Genomic DNA, 18,310 nt, shown 5'->3' on the forward strand with positions numbered 1-18,310 from the left:
TTAATGTTGAGAAATTGTCCCACCTGAGCTTTAAAGCTCTGTAGCTTCTTCAAAGTTACTGTGAGCCCTTTCTTATTAGCTCTTAGGTGGACTTCCATGTTTTAGTCGGTTCAACTTTTTCTCATTTACAGGTGATTTATTGATCAGAATCCCATGAGAAGCTTTAAAGATTGGGATCATGTTTTGTAACCTAATCCAGTGTTTAATTTCTCCACAACTTTCTCCTTGGCTTGTTTGGTGTGTTTCCTCACTTACAAACCTCTGATACCTTCAAAGAATGGCTGTTTTTACTGGGAGATTTGGATTGAATGTATTTATGAATCCTAATTTGAACCCAGTTGTTTCCACTGGATTTTATTTAGAGATATCAGATTCAAGGGTTACAGTTTTCCATTTTTTGCTTAAAGCTTTAAATAATTCTGTATGTTTCTTTCAGCTTCACAATCATGCACTGCTTTGTCTGAGCCTATTACATAAAATTCAAATCAAACCCTTCAACTTGTTCTGATTGTAACGTGACAAAATGTGGAGTAGGTCAAGGGAGGAGAATACTAAAGCAAATGGGCTGATCTTAACCTGGAAGAGAATATACTGTAACTTTGTTCACCTGTTTGCTTTCAAAAACAGGGGACCTGTTTACCTTTTACAAACTACTGTCAACCTATTTCCTGTCATTTAAGTGTGTCTTCTTGTCCAGCCCACTTTCATTTGTGTTCATGAATAGAGTGGAAATGGGAAGCAATTTAAGCTCTGCTGCGGAGGGTTAATTGGATTTGAATTACTTGGTTTTTTAAAAGTGCAATTTTGGCTGTTTTGTGTTTGCTATTTGAATTTGTAATGAAAAACCTATAAAAAGAGGCAAATCCAGGCCTTCAACCCCAGTGCTAACCATTGTTTATTCTAACAAACTTTGTGATTTTTCTTACACCTGATCCTTGTAGTAACAGGAAAATAGTTTCAGCTTTTTTGGAGAAACCTTTGGGCTACCTTCAGTTTTCGCTTCCGGTCTGTAGAAGACAGGTTTGGATAAAACAGTTTTTGAAATAATCCTTCTAAATTTCTTGCTAAAGGCAAGTTCTGTGTGTGCACCTTAAAGCTCTATCTCTCCGGTTTGTTTTCCTGAAAAGAGATCACTCGGGACAAACTCTTTAAATAACACTTCATAACTATATGTATTAAATAACCATGAGTCTTGACAACAGATTCTGATAGAAATTGTAATCTTACTCAGATCAGACAAGTTGCTTAGACGGTACAGAAGGCAGCTGCTTACCAACTGGGCTCACTTTTCATGAAGCGGCCACAATTAACAGTTAAAGAAGCATTTTATACAACTCCAGTCTACCGCATCATCACATTTATCATACACATTTGTAGATGAGGAGACATCCATGGCTCCAGCCTTATAAAAATATTACACTTTGTTCTTTGCTGAAGGACACCACTCTCATTCCATTCCCAAATATTTGCCCCTCACAGAATAAAGATGATAACCATATAACGCCGGACGGAGGGACTGTCCTAATTAGATAATCTACTGGGGAAAACATCAGTTCTGACACAAAACAGGCAGTAATATTAAGGTGTAATAAAGTGACACATTATCAATGATAATTATCCTAACATTGTCTTATTTTCCTCATCTACATAACAGTGGAAATAAAATTCACATGCAAGGCCCTCAATTACAATGATTTTTGTGTTTACTGGCAGCTGCGTCACTTGGGCAACGATGAGGTGCACATCGTGTGGTCCGAGCACACCAGGGACTACCGCCGTGGCATCATCCCAACTGACTTTGGAGATGTGCTCATTATCATCTACCCGATGAAGAATCACATGTATTTCATACAGATCATGAAGAAGCCTCAGGTAAATATTTATGTACAGCATTTTCTACCTTTTTCCTACGTAAACCTAGCTGTTGCACTCCAGCTCCTGACGGGTGGTGTCTTGTAACTTTTACGTGTTTAATGGTTCAAAACCTCCAGAGTCCTGCTTATGATTTAAGCCTTTGATTCAGTGTGTTGGGTACAGCAACACTTTTACAGGTGGAAGAACACTGGCCCTCTAGGAGGGCAGTGTGACACCAGAGGTAATAAAAATATTTCAGGGATGGCAAGATCTTCTGCATTAAACTGTTCAGTTAAAACTAAACCATAATCTAGTCATTGAGTGAAGTAGTTGCATCTTTAAAAAAAACAATAGTTTTTAAGAAAAAAATGATTTTTTTTAGTACTTCAAGCAATCCCTTTAAAATGAAACAGAAATACTTAGTGAAAGGTATAGTGGAGGATTTTCATTAATTTTTGAAAAGACCCACCATCTCCACTTTAAAAAAAGAAATGCACTGTTGCAACTCTGTACCCGCTACCGATAGGGAACGCCTATTAAACACTTGCAAGAGCATGCACGAGCCCATTTCTCCTTGTGCACGCTCTATTTAAAAGTTGCTGTTTGCATCGCCCACACAATGCATTTTTTAGCCCCATTTACACTACCCTTATGAAACCATGCAGAGAACGGTCCGAGCATGGTAACCAAGATAACTGTTGAGTGTAAACGGAAGGCTCGGCACAGTTAATCTGTGGTGCGGTTCTATGATAACAAAAAGCATGTCAGCAGATAGCTTATTGAGAATAAAGATCGTGGTGAGACCTGGGATGATGCCGAGAGCGAGAAGGAGGCCTTCTTCACCTTGCATTGTGCAAACAACGAAATATCATTATTATAACAAACATAAGTTCCTGAATGTTATGGGCGCTGCCATTTTTGTTTGCGTAATTCCTGCATTGAGAGCTGTGGTATCGTGGACCGCCCATAGGGGGCGAGGAACAGTGTTGGGGTGATGTGTAAATGGTCATAAGAACCAAGCTCGGCAAGGTTAACTGATCCAAGCTCGGTCCGAACTCGGCACGGATCGGTTTCAGAGAGCTAGTGTAAATGGAGCATTAGGGTTGTATCAACAAAATGAAGGGCAACAGCAAGAGTGCAATGATAGTAAGAGAACAGCGTTGGTTTAACAAACTTTATTTTTAAAGTTTCTTCCTACTAGAATAAAAGCAATCAAACTAATTCTATTATGTATTAATTGTAAGATTTATAATTTCTGTAGGATATAAATCTTTTTTATCATAAAGTTTTTTTTCCCCTATGAAATAAATTTAACTAAAACATGATAAGCACTTAAAGTTAAGGGATTCACAAAGACCAAGTCTAGTTCTATTTAACTGACTTTAGACAGCATAGTGCTGATTTAATTTATTGACCCTGTTTGTGTGGTAATGCAGTCATATCTCTGCATTTCCTGTTTCATTTTCCTGTAAAATTTGAAAAGATGTTTCTGCTTTCTGTTTTCTGTCTGAAGGCTTTCAGTGCTCCTCTACTCCAGCAGTGCATTATTACCCACACTGTGGGTATGTGCTCTCAGAGGTGGTTACTGCCCTTTGTTGGTTAGCTTTCATCTTGGTTACTTTGCAGTGCTGCGCTCGATGTGTGGCCTCAAAGAGGGCAGTGAAATGTCTAAACTCTTGAAGCCAGTGATGACAAATTTTGGATGCCACTCCTGTGGCATCAAATTAAAAAACAAGGAATAAAAAACATATTTGCAGTATTTTGTTTTACTAATATTAGAAATTTGTTATTGTAAGAATTCTTCTATGTGTTTGCTTTTAAGTAATATCCCCATAAAAAACTTGTTTAATTTGACTGGATTCTTAAACTGTCGGAACTGCCAAGTTGAACCTTTCGGGAACCCTTTGACATCCACATCAACTTCCAGGTCAATGACTATTGAGCTCTGGTGATTAAGGGCCCCTTCCAATATGCATGAACAGACACGTGTACCCACACAAACACACGCACACACTCGCTCAGGCTGTTGCTAAAATTCATATTGGTCCTTTTGTATTTGTTCAGCAGCTCAATATGAGGGCATTGTATAGCATTGATTGTCATTTTAATTTCATTTACCCATAACATTGATTCACATTAGATATGTGTAGTTGTCATGCAAAGTTAGGAAAAATTCAATTTCAACTTGAACCCTTGCCCTAAGCAGATGGAGCAACCGTTTGGAAGAAATAGGATTTTTTATCCAAGCTATTTAGTTATTTGAGTGCTGTGAAAAACTATGCTACTCCATACAGATTTCTATATTATTATTTGCCAACCTTAAAACTAATTAAATCTGTAAAGGACTAAAAGATATAGACCCCTCTGGCCCCATTTAAATAATGGATCTCCCACCTGGTTATATATCATTAACGAAGTTTAACAATTTTTCCCTAGCTGGGTTGAATATACCTAACCACACCCATGCATCTATTCTACCAAACTAATAGAGTCAGGAATTAACTAAACTTGAACCCAATGGCATACAGGAGATATTTGCCCCATTTGCAATACCCTGTGAAACTGATCCATGCCAAGTTCGGACCAAGCTTGGATCAGTTAACCGCGCCAAGCTTGGTTCTTACAACCATTTGCACATCACCCTAGCACGGTTCCTCGCCTCCTATCGTTCGTCCACGATACTGCAGTTCCTAATGTGGGGATTACACAACCAAAATGGAGGCGCCCATAACATTCATGAACTTATGGGACCGGATAGCGTCCTCCGCCAAAACTTTTATGAGAGCCTCTGTTTTAGCAGCCTCCCAGGTCGCACCAGGCTCTTTTGATGCCAATTAATGTTAAAAGGCTGAAATTAGTCAGCTGACTGTAAATAGGAGATGGGCTCTTTGTTATCAGAGAACTGAGCCTCAGAATAACCGTTCCAAGCCCTACTGTTGCACTAGTACTAGATTTAATGCGGTTTGGTTGGGTCTGTCACGGTCCAGTCGGTTAACGTGCTCAGACCGTTTTCAGCACGGTTTCAAAAGGCTAGCGTAAGTGGGGCTATTTTTTGTTTTTCGAAGTATTCAAAGACTGAAAGTCTAGAACACAGAAAATGTAAAAAAAATGTCTTGCAGGGGCCTAGTCAAAGTCCAAACCTAAATCAGACTGAGAAAAGCCCCATTTACACTACCCTCTGAAAACCGATCTGTACCGAGTTTGGATCAGTTAACAGTGCCAAGCTTGGTTCCTTACAACCATTTACACACCACTCTAGCACGGTTCCTCGCCTCCTCCTGGCGATCTACGGTACTGATGCTCTCTAGAGGTAAACAAGATAATCAACATGGCAGCGTCCGTAACATTCAGGAAGTTAGCGGACAGTAGGGCAAAGAAGGCAGCCTTTGATAAATTTACTTGACAGAGTCGGCTTTATGGAAGTGGAAACAAATGATAGTCTAATCAGGGCTTACAGACACAGGAAACAATGACAGGAGTAGAGGTTCATCACACTGCTAAGCAGAATCAGCACTGGAAATCGTGTGGCATGGTAGGGAAGCTAGTACTTTTATGAATGTCTGAAATGTCATGATTATGGAGACTGACTGTATGGAGATGACGCGCCCTGCTCATGCGCTCTTTATCTGAGAACTCAGCCACGCCGAGCCCTACTGATGAACTAGTTTGGTTGTGTCTTGCACGGTCCAGTTCAGTTTTGCCTGCATTTTACTCTCAAGCTATCTCTCTTTCAAAAGGATAGTGGAAAAAGGGCTATGGACTGACACGAATTTAAGAATGGGATTAGGCTAGAAACATATCAATGAATTAACATAGTTCTACAGAGAAGAGTGGGACAAAACATGGTGGGACATGGTCTTAACACTATTTGCAAGTTAGCCAAGGGGAAATGACTTCCCACTGGGTAAGAAAAAGGTGTTCTTACATTTGTAATTTTTTTTGTCCTAAATAAACAAGATTAGAGTAAAACAAAAAATGCTCCTTGTATTTTTATTTTCTCTCTGATCTACAAAATAAGTCCCTCTGAAACGTGTACATTTGACCAAAAGAACAATAACAAAAATATGTTGTGCAAACCGGCCACACTGTACAAAATTTTATATTCAAATAAATGTTGATTTCTGGTTTATATTTTTCATTTTCAAACCCTTGCAACTTTCTCTTCCCGTTTGAACTTGTTTAGGTTCCTTTCTTCGGACCTCTGTTTAATGGCGCCATTGTCACTGGGGCGCTATTGCCAAGTCTGGTACGAGCCACATGTATCAACGCCAGCAGAGCTGTCAAGTCCCGGCTGACTCTCTACCAGAGCTTGTATCCTTTACATCCATTTGCCTTTCTCACCATCCGTTCAAAGAACAGCTCATCATTGGAATGCAGTAACAGAAATAAAAGGCCAGCAGCCGAGGTAAAACTTTCCTAAGCTTCAGCTGGTAAGGAGACCACCAACCTGCCTGGGTGAGTTCATTCAGATGTGGCGTGCATGTCATGGTAGTGGGTGTACACAGCTGAGTGCTGACAGTGATCTTTATGAGCTGTCTTATTTACATATAACTGTTAGGCGGGGCTGGTTCGCAGCCTGGAGCAAAAAAAAAAAGCAGGTTTGTTGGGCTGTTTTTTGGGTTTGGGCACAGATAATGTTTCATCATCAATTTCTAGCATGTTATGGCCGAGTAAAAAAAAAAAAAGAAAGTGTGGGCGAAAAACAGAAGAAACAGAAGCGCCATGAGCAAAAACATGTAAATGCATTTGGGCGCGCACACGCCTGCATCCCTCCGCCCATCCAACAGTGTGCCGTTAAGAGCCGAGCCTGACTCCAGCTGTAGTTGTCAGTTGGTTTAAAGAGAGTGTAATTACCAGTGGAGATCAATTAGCATGTGAATGCCAGCAGCATGGAGTTGTGGGGGGTGAGCTGGGGGAACGAACCGGGATGGCCCCTTGAGGGAGAAACCTGATCTCCTCTTACGCCCAGACTGCTTTTACATCATCTTCTCCCTGAAACTCCTCAGCCCCCCTGGTGGTTACTATAGAAACCTCAGTTTGGGAGGCAGTCTCGTATTCCTGTTTATCTAAAAACTTGTTTTTAAAAGTTTATTTTTTTCGTACTCACTCAGTAGACACTGTTGGACCCAAATCAAGCTGCAACTCACACGCTGTGGTCTGTGTGTAAGTATGCATCCGTCTGTGTGTGCTTCACAATGCATCGCATCGCCTGGCTACCCCCAACCCAGTATCAGGCTGTGTCTGCATGTCCCCTGTGGCATCCTGAGTGACAGATGTCTGTTACCCAACGCCAAGTGAATTAGCTCAGTGTGACTGTCTGTGCCAGAGCTGTGGGGGGAGCAGAGGTGGTGGGGCCTCTGCCTTCCTGTGTGAGCCTTAGTGAGGTGCTGGCGGGGGGTTTGGTGCAGAGAGGGTGGAGAGTAACAGGCTTGTGTTGAGCTGCACAGCTTCACCTGGCATTCCTTAGCAGGGAAGCAATGAGCAGAAAGGCACGATCTATGGCAGGAGATAAGCGCTGCCTCTGGAGGTCTGGCACTGATATGCAGCCAGGCCTCACACACTTCAACAGAGAGATGAACAAGTGCGGCACGTAAAGCAGTGTGCCAATATCAGTCTTTGTTGTTCTGATGTTTGGATGTTGAATAAGAAAGCAATAAGAGATGGTGAATAATCAAAACCTTCAATGTTGTGTTAGTTACCTTTAACACAACCAGTCTTTTTCAAACGTCCCTTTTGCATTGTTTTGTTTGCTTCTTCAGATATGCAGCTCTTTATCTTTAACAGGTCAGAGCAACAACAACCAGTGTGCTTTTTTTTTCAAGGATGTGTGTGTTTCCTTTTTCTGTGCAAGAAGAAAATCCTCATCCTTAGTTTACCCCTCCACAATACCTTAACAATCCACAGCCTGCTCTCTGCCTGTGAGGCCACTCTCCAAGGTAATTAGAGAATATTTCTTCAAAGAGGAGCTATATGACCCCTGTGTGTCCAGATAAAAGGCCAGTGTGGCTTTGCAGCCCCCTCTCTCGCTCCGTCACAAGGCTCAAGAGGACTCCAGCAGTCTGCTGCAACGCTCCCAGAATCTCTCAAGCTAATAGGATTTGATATTAAAAAATGTCCACCAGCAACATTGCAGGAAAATTCACACAGATGGGTAACAGTGTTTTTCAGTAGGATACTGCCTCGTAATATCTTTCCCTATTATGTCCTGTTTTCATCCATCTCCTTTTTTTCCCTTCTCCTGCTGATTTGTTAAATCGGAGCTGTTCGATGCATTTTTTTTTTTTTCCGGCTTTTAGTTGCACTTTGCTACACAATTTGTCCCAGTTTCCCCTGTCAGGACAACATAGGTCTAAAATTAATAAGAACCTCATCACAAGGTTTTTAAAAACAACCCATCATAGATCATTTATTATTGATATATGGCTGAAAGAAAAAAACAGTCTGGCTTTGAGGTAATAACATCTTGTTTTTAATTTGTCCATCTTTCACAGTGGCTTTTTCAAGACCAGTTAGCCCTAGTTTTTCTGCACTGGTTTCTTTATGGTCAAAAGTCTTGAAAAGGTATAACATATACATGTAGTGTTTGTAAGTGCTGAATTAACTTAGAAAGTAGAAAGTAAAATCATTATATTTCCTCACTTTATTCCTTACTTACACTCTCCTTAAATATAAATATTTTGACCTGTTTCATGAATTACTTAAAGGTGCATTTTCTTTTATAAAGTGTACTAAACTTAACAGATGCAGTATAAATTAAATTATTATTTTTTAAATTAAGTCCTTATTTGGCATAAACATTGTTTATATGTGATTATAGTGGCATTTGAAATGCTTGAATTAAAAAATAAAAATGTTTATACAAACAAATTGAGCAGATATATCAGATATAAATGATTCCACCTGTGTGTGCGGAATTGCTTGCAGTTGATTGTAAAGCCGTATGTTTGGAAAAGAAGCTTGACTGATGGGTACTTCTTGATGGCATTAAAATTATTTCTAAGAGCATTAAAAGAGCATTAAATTAGAGTTACTCATTCCTGTATAAACCCTATATTAAGCATTTTTTGTTGCTTTTTTTGTGTAACACCCTCAAGCAGTGTGCTTGAAAAACTGGTGCTACTTTTGCTGCTACTTTATTTGAAAATATAGACAATTATCACTAATTTATGTTGAAATTATATTTTTTCTCTTAAATTTATAGCAAAACCAATAAATAGTAAGCTTTAAAGTTCATAATAGGCATATCTATGGATCCGTTTCATGGATTTTACTATGGTTATGGAATAGCTCATAACAATATAGAACCATCAATTTTTGGGCGCAATTTTGCTCAGAAATGTCTGCTTATTGAGAAGTGACTCAATGTATTGCATCTTATATGCACTCAATACATTGTCAGGACCGTTTCTGCATTAATTACTAGTTATTAATGCAATGTGGCATAGAGGCGATTAGCTAAGAACTGAAGAAAGGCCCGGTTTCTTCAGTGGTGGCTTTAAGTTTCTTTTTTCCGCATCACAATATTCCACAGATTGTCCATGAGGTGTAGGTCAGGATAGTTTTCCAGCCAATCAGATGCCAGCACAGTGTTAAAATAGTCATTAAAGCAGAATTTTTATCAGTGTCTGCTTGAGAAAAGTTCTGCTGGTAAATGTATTCGACTTCTATCTCAGCAGAGTAAACAGTTTGTAAAGTACCCGTCATTACCCGATCCGTCCTGGAAGCGCGATCCGTCCTGTGCATGTGGGAATAGAATAACTTCCATGTAGGCAATACTTTTTTTTTTTCATACTTTTTTATTCTTTTGTCATTTTTTCAGGTGTGAGGTTACTTTGAATATTTGTGTAAATATTGCATATTCTAAACACAATACATAAAAAAAAACAAATGGCATTTCGAACGTTGCAGTGACTGCTCTGAGGATGTCCAATGATGCCGTCATGCAATAAAATGGAGAGAATGTAAAATGTATCAATTTCTTTCAGAAAAGTCTTCATTTTTTTCAATGCAATGTAGTTCAGCATTCTTTGATGTTTTAAGTATATAAATAAATATTTTCAGCACTGCTATTGCATAGTTTTCGGCGACCCGGATCTTATTATTCTGTGCACGCATGCGCTGGCCTGATCATGCTTCTGGGACGGATCGGGTAGTGACAGTACCTTTAGATACATGTGTTAAGCGCCATATAGATTAACTGAATTTAACTTTTAAACTAAAACTAAAACTGGTTGACAGCTAGACTGACTTTGTACTTGATACACTTGGCATAGCTCTACAGATAATCTCTGACTGTAGAAACTTCATCCTGAACCTCTGACCAGTCTTTATCTCGGATCCCTTGGAGTCAATATTCCAGCATCAGTCAACACTCTTTTTTTCTATTATAACTTTGCATAGCTGCTGGTGTTACAGTTGTTAGTGCACATTTATCTAATGCAGTTTTTCCTTCCTGACAACTTTCCATAAATATCCTCATAAACAGAGCTGCGTTCACATCCAGCTTCTCTTTCACAGCCAGCGTTCCTCAGTCAGCTGTTTCTCACATAATTATTTAGGCCATAAGTTCTGTTTCCACATGAATTTTCTGCAAAGCTGAATTATTAAGTTTTTAATTATGCTTGGGGTCCAAAATAGAATGAAGAGAAACAAATACTTTTATCAGCTCTATTGGATTTTTGAAATTCCTTTTTTTTTCTATGCATACATTTAAAGTTTAAAAGTAAACTTTGAAAGCTGTTCCCAAAATCTGGAGAATCTCCATAGTTTAGATTGAAAATGATCTTTTAATTCTGATCAGTTCCTTTTCATTCAGCCAGAGCATACACCATAGTTGGAGTAAAGAGCTGATAAGTTTGTTTCACCAGAAAGCAGCTGGTCACCGGATGGTCTCGCTGTCCAGTTCCGTTTACTGGTGATGAAGGTCGTTCCTGCTGTCATCATAGAGGAGTCTCCTCACCCAGAAGTCGCGAATCATTTCTCTCTTCAAAAAGCAATTGAGTTTGATGATCCATCTCTCACTTCATGATTGGGCCTTTGTTAAAGGTAGAAATGGATTGTGTGTTTGTGTGTTGAGTTGGCAGGTTACTAATAGGTGAGACAATGCAAAACTGACCTTGATTCGGAGACATATCCTCCCTGCTGAACAGAATCGATAGCTTTTGCACACTGCTCTCAGTTCCCATCCTCTGCTCTGACACACAAGGAAAAAACACACACACACAAAGATCCATCTCCAGGCAGCGATCATTAACCATAATCTGTTTCTGCCCATCGCCAGTCATGCGAGCCAGGCTTTTAGGTGGCGTGTATGTGTGAGTGAAGCAGAGAGAAGGTTTGATTCTTTCATTAGAACCCAGAAAGCTGTTAGAGTCTGTCATGCCCCCCACCCTTCCCCGCCAACAGGCTCACATTAACATCTGGACTTAATTTCAAAGGATTTAAAGTGAAAACATAAAGGATGTGGTATCTTTTATCTACAGTCCTTTGTGTGTTGCAGACTCACATTGCAATTATTACAGTGACATATCCTCACAGCCCTTCCTCCGAGTTATTGTCCCACCGTCGGACCACAGCCCTGCTTTTTTTTCTTTCGTATACTGTAAAACTCTTCACCTAGCAGAGATGAAAGTGCTCCCATATGCATGATGGGGTGTCATGAATAGGATCTGCCATGTTAGTGTTGTCTCGCATGAATTATTTAGCATTTCTGATCGGTCTAATTTGCCAGCTGTTGTGCCATAACTGTCACCAGCCTCATAGATAATACTCAGCAGTCTGGATCGCTGTGGCGCACAATGCTTGACTGGGCGCAGTGAGCCGCCAATGCAAGTCATTATATAGAGGATTCATGTGAGTGTAATTCGCCAACTTCCTGTTTGTAGGAAACAGAGCTGACTACCAGCGAGTCATTTTGAAATTCAAGTCGATTTCATCACCTGGACTTATTGAATAAGTTTATTAAAGCTGAATTATTGCAGGCTGAGTAGATGGGTGGAGGCCCAGTTTGGACTTGGCCTGTTCTTCTTTGGGCGGTGGCTGGCATTGGCTTTGATAGGCTAGTTGGGAGTTTATGCATTATTTGGAGGGCTACTAAAAGAGAAGGGGTCTCTCTCCCCCCCTGAATGTTTTAACCTAATCCCATTATCAGTGTTGCGCACTGCCTCCCATCTCTTCCCCTCCTTATCCCTGCCCCCTCCCGCCCCTCTCTCCAGCTGACCAGCTGTTCCTGCCGGGACTCACGACAATGTCCGATGTGTTCAGATCACTGAGTAAGCCCCCACTCCACAAACACACACACACACACACACACACTCTGCTTCCAATGCACACTCACACACAGATGAACAGAGTGTAGACCATGCACAACCAAAGCAATTGCCAAGCCCATTGCTGGAGCGTAGAAAGGCCTAGAAGGAGGAGGGTGTTAGTTAGGGTTGGGTGGGGTGTGGGGGGTAGCTTTGGGTGTGTGGAGGGGGCAAGCACAGGCCTGTCAAACCAAGAGCCCTGACTCAGGAGGCAGTCCAGCTCGGATGGCATATGGCGTCTAGCTTCATACAACATGCAAAAGTATTCTCGCCCTACGTCCCCTCTCACCCCCCTCTCCGTGTCTCCCACTCCTGCTGCTAATGCAAAATGACTCATAGCATTACTCGTTTTTTAACCCCCCCCCCCAAACATGAGTTCCTCCTCCTCTCGCCACCCATCTCACAACAAAAGGCGTCCACTGCATGGCACCCACACCCTGAAAGGCCCCGGAGGCCCTGGCCCCATCCCGTACTTTGGAGTCTGGGCTTCACGGGGGACCGCCCCTTTCAAAAAACACAGGTAGGGCAGGCGTAGAACCAGACGGCCAACAGCAGGGTCCCTGAGCCCCGCCAAAGTGAACCATACATAGACTGCTGGTGTCAAACTGTGAAGGCTGTTAGCTATTTGGAAATTGTGGGGAAAAAAACTTATCAGTTCATGTGTTTTAGCTGCATCTCTAGAATAAATAATTACATGTAAACTATTATGATATTTTATTTAAAAACAGTTTTATGGCAGGTTTTGTAACACATGTGAATATGCTGTTATATGCTCTTTAAATGACAACCCCCTGAAGTAGTTGCCAATATAAATAAATTTAATAAATACAGATTGAAGATATCTATTTTCACAACTATTTTTTATGTATATATTAATATCAGCAAAACAAAATAAAAAATTCAAAGCCCCTAGCTGAGATCCTGTAATCCCAGAGTCCCCACTAGACGCCTCCATGTCCAGTGTGATTGGTTTGTTGTTGCCGTTTCCAGCTGAAGTGTAAAAACCTGTCCCTCCGCTTTAAGTGATTAGCATCCAGCTAGCCATTCCATCTGTTACCCTTAGCCCTGTTTAATTAATGAACTTTCTTTTTCCACCCCACACCCAGTGAGTGCAGCACTAAGGCAAAAGCTGTTAGTCCTCTCAGGTTATCATGTTATCCCCCTTCCCACACACCCCCAACTCGGTGCATTCCCATTGATTAGTTATGTTTTGTTTTGCCTGTCTTTTGTCTCAGGGTTCTTGAAGGGAGGGTTAATGAGCTTTACTGGCAAGCGGTGGTGCTTGGAATGGGGGGGGGGATAAATGCGAATAATATGCTTTTTTTGTAATAGATTTGGCATCGATGTGAAGCCTCGTGCCTTCATGCCCGTTTGTGCAAATGGGAAAGATGTGTGTTTGTGCGCAAATAGCTTTGAAGTGCATTGTATTTCATCTCTCTGTTGTTCCTCTGGAAGACTCTTAAACAGTCAACTGTGTCACTATTCATCGCCAGACCATCCCAGAAAAAAAAAGCATGTCCCATTCTCTTGTTACCAGCAAGTAGTCTGTCTTTTTTTCCCCTTTATGTCCCGTCTTCCTTGCGTATCTCCCTCTACAAGGCCTGGAGCAGCTCGTTGTCCAGCTAAAGCAGCCCTCTTTTGTTTGTGCGGCACTTTTTATCCTTGTGCTAATCGCCGTGGTCGTGTGCCTGAGTTGGACCCCATATTTCACGCTCGGCTCTCCTTTGTTTGACACACCACCCCTGATAAGAATCCCAATTCTAGGGCCTCTCTGATATTGAAATCCAGCAGCGGAGTAGAAAGAGCCTTCAATCATCCATTATCTGTGCTCCAGTGATTACTATTCAATCTCACAGGGTCCAGGCTCCTCATCACTGGCCTCAGAGCTGAGGCCGGCCTCTGAAAGAACCCACATCCCTTAATGCCTGTGTCACATTCAGGCATATCCATAGATATTCCTGACGCTGTCGTGAGGCAGTCACACATTGAATGCTGCTGGGAAATGTCAGCGAAATGTCACTCATCTCGCTCCGCTGGAATCTCTACGTCTCTGATCTAGCACCAGGATTTTGTAAACGCTTTTTTTTTAAACGTGTTACATCATCCACCGTTTCTTTTTTTTTTTTTTATAAATGATCCATTTCATTTTCAATTCCTCTTTTTCCTCTCAGTCTCCCGAGCTGCTTTTTATTATAAGAGTGCGCTGCTTTTTGTTGCAGACTTTAGTCCGTGGTGTTAAGAAGGAATTAGTTGATTATTTATAAGTTCCACATTAATGCCTCTTTAAATACTTCAAAGGCACTGTGTGCTTCTCGGCTGGCCTCTGGCTATTGTATTCTTTCAGAGGACGTCCTTGTCCGTCTCAGCATTTGCATTTTTGCACTAAATGGAATTTTTTTTTTTCGTATTGATATACAAGCACAGCGGACAAAGCAATAACAAAAACAAAACATTTAAGTGTGCATCGCTGTGCATTGTTTGCCTCTTCTTACATAGAGCAGCCTTTGATGTGTTAATTCTGATAGCCCGTCTTTTATTGTCAAGTGGTGTCTGTAGCTAAAGAGAAGCTACTGAGAGACGCTGGCTGAATCTTCTGACGCCTCTCTACTGCAGCAGGCTGTAATAATACTAAGTTTAATGGGGTGCTGGTCATTTAGCCGTTTTAGTCTTTTAATACCAACCATGTGGTCTGTTTATGTCCGGCAGGAGGACATTTAAAAGTCTGTTTCTGTATTCTACCTATAATCTTTTGTAAAGAAATGTAATTAAAAGTTAAGGAACATCTTTAAGCAAGAGGCTGCAGAGTTATTTTCAATCTGTTGTGTACCGCTCCACACAGACTTGTCATTTTCCCACTATACTTGGAGAATATTTGAATACAATAAAAAAATAAAATAATCTGGTGTTATTTTTGATCAAAAGTCAAATATTCTTAGCACCCACTTGCATTAACTACACATATGTACCCAGAAGTCATTACTTGAACAGAGAAAGTTGGAACGCACCCAGGAATCAGATTTTTTTTGCATGCATGTTGTATTTAAAGAAAACATATCCAGATTAATCATTTATCTGCATCTTTAATATTGTCCTTTCTTTGGGCCTCCAGGTGGCACAGCGGTTAGTGCGCATAACCCATGTACGGAGGCCTTAGTCCTCGAATCCGGCCTGTGATCCTTCGCCGCATGTCATCTCCCTTTCCTACCCCCTTTCCTGTCAGACTACTGTCGAAAAAATTAGCCACTAGTGCCGTAAAAACTAAAAAAAAAAAAATATAATAATATATATATATATATATATATATATATATATTAGGGATGGGACGATTTATGAAAACCGTCAGAACCGTTCGGTTCGACTGTCTCGGTTCGATTCGCGTGTGTTTCGTTCGGTTCATGCACTGCTCCTTTTTCTCATAGGCGAAGCGTTTACACTCCAGAGCAGAAGGTGGCGGTAGTGCGACCAAAGCCAACAACCAGTAGTAAACAAGAAGAAGAAGAAGCGAAGCAGCTTAGCCGGGTGTAGCAGGGGAAAAAATCAGTTGTTGTGGAGAATTGTGTCGGAATGGCGAGGGAAAGAACAGGAGTTGGAAGACGCGCCAGCAGCACTTTATAGGTCTGCTGTATGGGACCACTTTGCATTTAGAGTGACCTACGATGACGGCGGAAAGAAAGTTGTGGATAAAAGCGCAACAGTGTGCAAGCATTGTGCAACACGTTTTGTTTATGCTAACAGCAACATGTCATGCTAACCCCGAAATCCCTCATATTCCATCAGCAACCCCCGCTCCGCCCCGCTGCGCTCCAGACCGGCTGCTCAAAGCAAAGCCTACAGCCCCCACTGTGGCTCCCGTCCGCTCCCCTCTGAGTCCCTTGGAGATGGTAGAGAGCAGCGCGAGATGATTAAATTCAAAGCAGCAAAACATACGGAAATGATCCAGGGTTTCCGCGGATCACTTAAAATAATTACAATCCCTTATTTTTGGGGGGATTTTTTCATTAATTTCATAAATTTTTATGGGATTTCGGTGTAACAATCAACATATACCGAACCGAACTGAAAACCGTGACCACGAAACCGTGAATCGAACCGAACCGTGGATTTTGTGAACTGTTCCACCCCTAATATATATATATATATATATATATATATATATATATATATATATATATATATATATATATATATATATATATATTGTCCTATGTTTGCACCCAAAGCTAAAAAATATTTACTAGTGAACATAGTTGTTGTGTTTTAAACTCAAAATGGAAGTTAGCAACAAAAGACATGGTCCCATCTCTGTTGTAATGTGACTACCAGCTCCAAGTTTCAATTTCAGAGGTGAATCCAATGCAGCATATAGGCCGTCCCAACGTTGCTATTTGCTGTCAAATAATGAGAAGGTGGGGATCAGATTTTTATAACTCAGGACTTTTAGTATTGAGTTATTTAGCATTTCCATTAACACTGCCTAACTAAACTAATGGTTTAAATGTAATAAAGGTTTTACTTTATTTAATGACTTGATCTTGTACAATGGAAAGACTCCATAATGTTGTTTAATGTAACATGCGCATCTTCATTAGTTATGTATAGCTTCTAATTATTATTGATGAGATTCTAGTTCATTTGGGTACAAATCTATGGCTTTTTGTTATTCTAATGATTGTTATTTACCCTCAGATCTCCAAGCCAGGGGGCTTTGGAATTTATTTTCCCTGTAAAGGCTGAAATATCTGGAGCTGCTCTAGCTACACCCACTTGTTTTTGTATCAGGAGCCTGACGAAAATCCAGTGTCCCTCCCCCCATATCATCGCCCGTCTGCTTGTATGTATAGTACTTCCCGCTCCTCCATCTGTTTTTGTCGACCCATGAAAAGGTCCTTTATAAGCTGCAGGATGCACAGTTGACATGCTCTAAGCTATGCTTCACCCAATCAAGACAGTGCAACGAACTTATGCTGAGAATCTATGGGGGCCGCCGGCTCTGTCCCCCTCCCCCAAATCCATTTCGATTATGTTGGATTTCTATCCAAGATCTTCAGTTGAAGAAGTTTTTATAACGGACATTGTCTCCATCCATTTTGACTATAAAAGCCTCCAGTCTGAATGGGCCTCAATGCTTGCCCACTGGATGATGGCTGGCTCCTGATTAACCCTGGAGTGACTAGCTAATGTCATTGAAGGAGGGCCACCTGGCTGTGAGACTGTACAGTCAGCTGCCACTGAAGGGCCAGAATAGGGGACGACCAGGTGTTGGGCTGCAGCCCCCCTAATTGTTGCCATGTAATAGCCTGCTTGACTGCACAATATAGCCCAAGGGCGAGGATTAGGGAAAAGCTGTTGCCAACACAGAAGTCTATTTTCTTCTTTGCCCAAGGTTTTTTGTGTGAGTTTCTTTCTGTGTGCATACAAATATGCATCTTCCATGACTGTCCTTCTTATCCGTTGAAATGCAGACAATGAGAAGGCTTGGTCCTTCTCCTGCCTCAGTTCCAGCCCTTTATCATCAAGACATAGTCTACAAAATGTGTCTCTGTACAGAAGACAGGTGCATCTCGGATAGAATATCTTACAGAAGTTAATATATCCTAATTATTTGGACATTGAGCGATTCTTCATACAGCTAATAAAAGGTGTTTCTATTACCGTTTTTCTCAAAATAAGTTTTAATTTCTCATAATTCTGGAGTAATTTCATATAAATGAAAGTATATATATATATATATATATATATATATATATATATATATATATATATATATATATATATATATATATATATGAAATAAAAATCATAAGAAAGACAGATTATAGAAATTTTGTCCAGCATCAAGTCACAAAAAGTATCCATAAAGGAGCTAAGACATTCTAGTTTATTGGTAAAGACACTGTCTGTTTATACTGTATTCGTTAATATTAAAGGCCAATATCTAAAGGAAAAACTATAGTTAAGTAAAGCTTTTTAACAGAACAAAGCACAACAGTGACAGTATTTAAAAGAAAAGCAGGGGTGCAGTAAATCATGCAATAGGGCCCCACCCAACTATTGAATGCATCTACTGTACAGTACATGGATATACTTTCACAAGGCTGAAATATATTAGAATTGTTTTAATCTATTAATTTAGGATATTTTTTTGAATT

The 18,310-nt window shown here is 40.6% G+C and overlaps 1 protein-coding gene across 6 annotated transcripts in view; it reads left to right on the forward strand.

The window, feature by feature from the left end:
* Window positions 1-18,310, forward strand: part of ralgapa2 (Ral GTPase activating protein catalytic subunit alpha 2) — a 154,552-nt gene that overhangs the window by 109,816 nt on the left and 26,426 nt on the right. For all 6 annotated transcript variants that reach the window (XM_038271576.1, XM_038271581.1, XM_038271577.1 and 3 more), the window contains 2 exons: window positions 1,714-1,872; window positions 6,038-6,165. In XM_038271576.1, the coding sequence (XP_038127504.1) occupies window positions 1,714-1,872; window positions 6,038-6,165 (287 nt within the window). The remainder of the gene's footprint in view (window positions 1-1,713; window positions 1,873-6,037; window positions 6,166-18,310) is intronic.

Source organism: Cyprinodon tularosa, unplaced genomic scaffold, assembly GCF_016077235.1.
Source record: "Cyprinodon tularosa strain WSP-4 unplaced genomic scaffold, ASM1607723v1 ctg80, whole genome shotgun sequence".
NCBI lineage: Eukaryota > Metazoa > Chordata > Actinopteri > Cyprinodontiformes > Cyprinodontidae > Cyprinodon > Cyprinodon tularosa.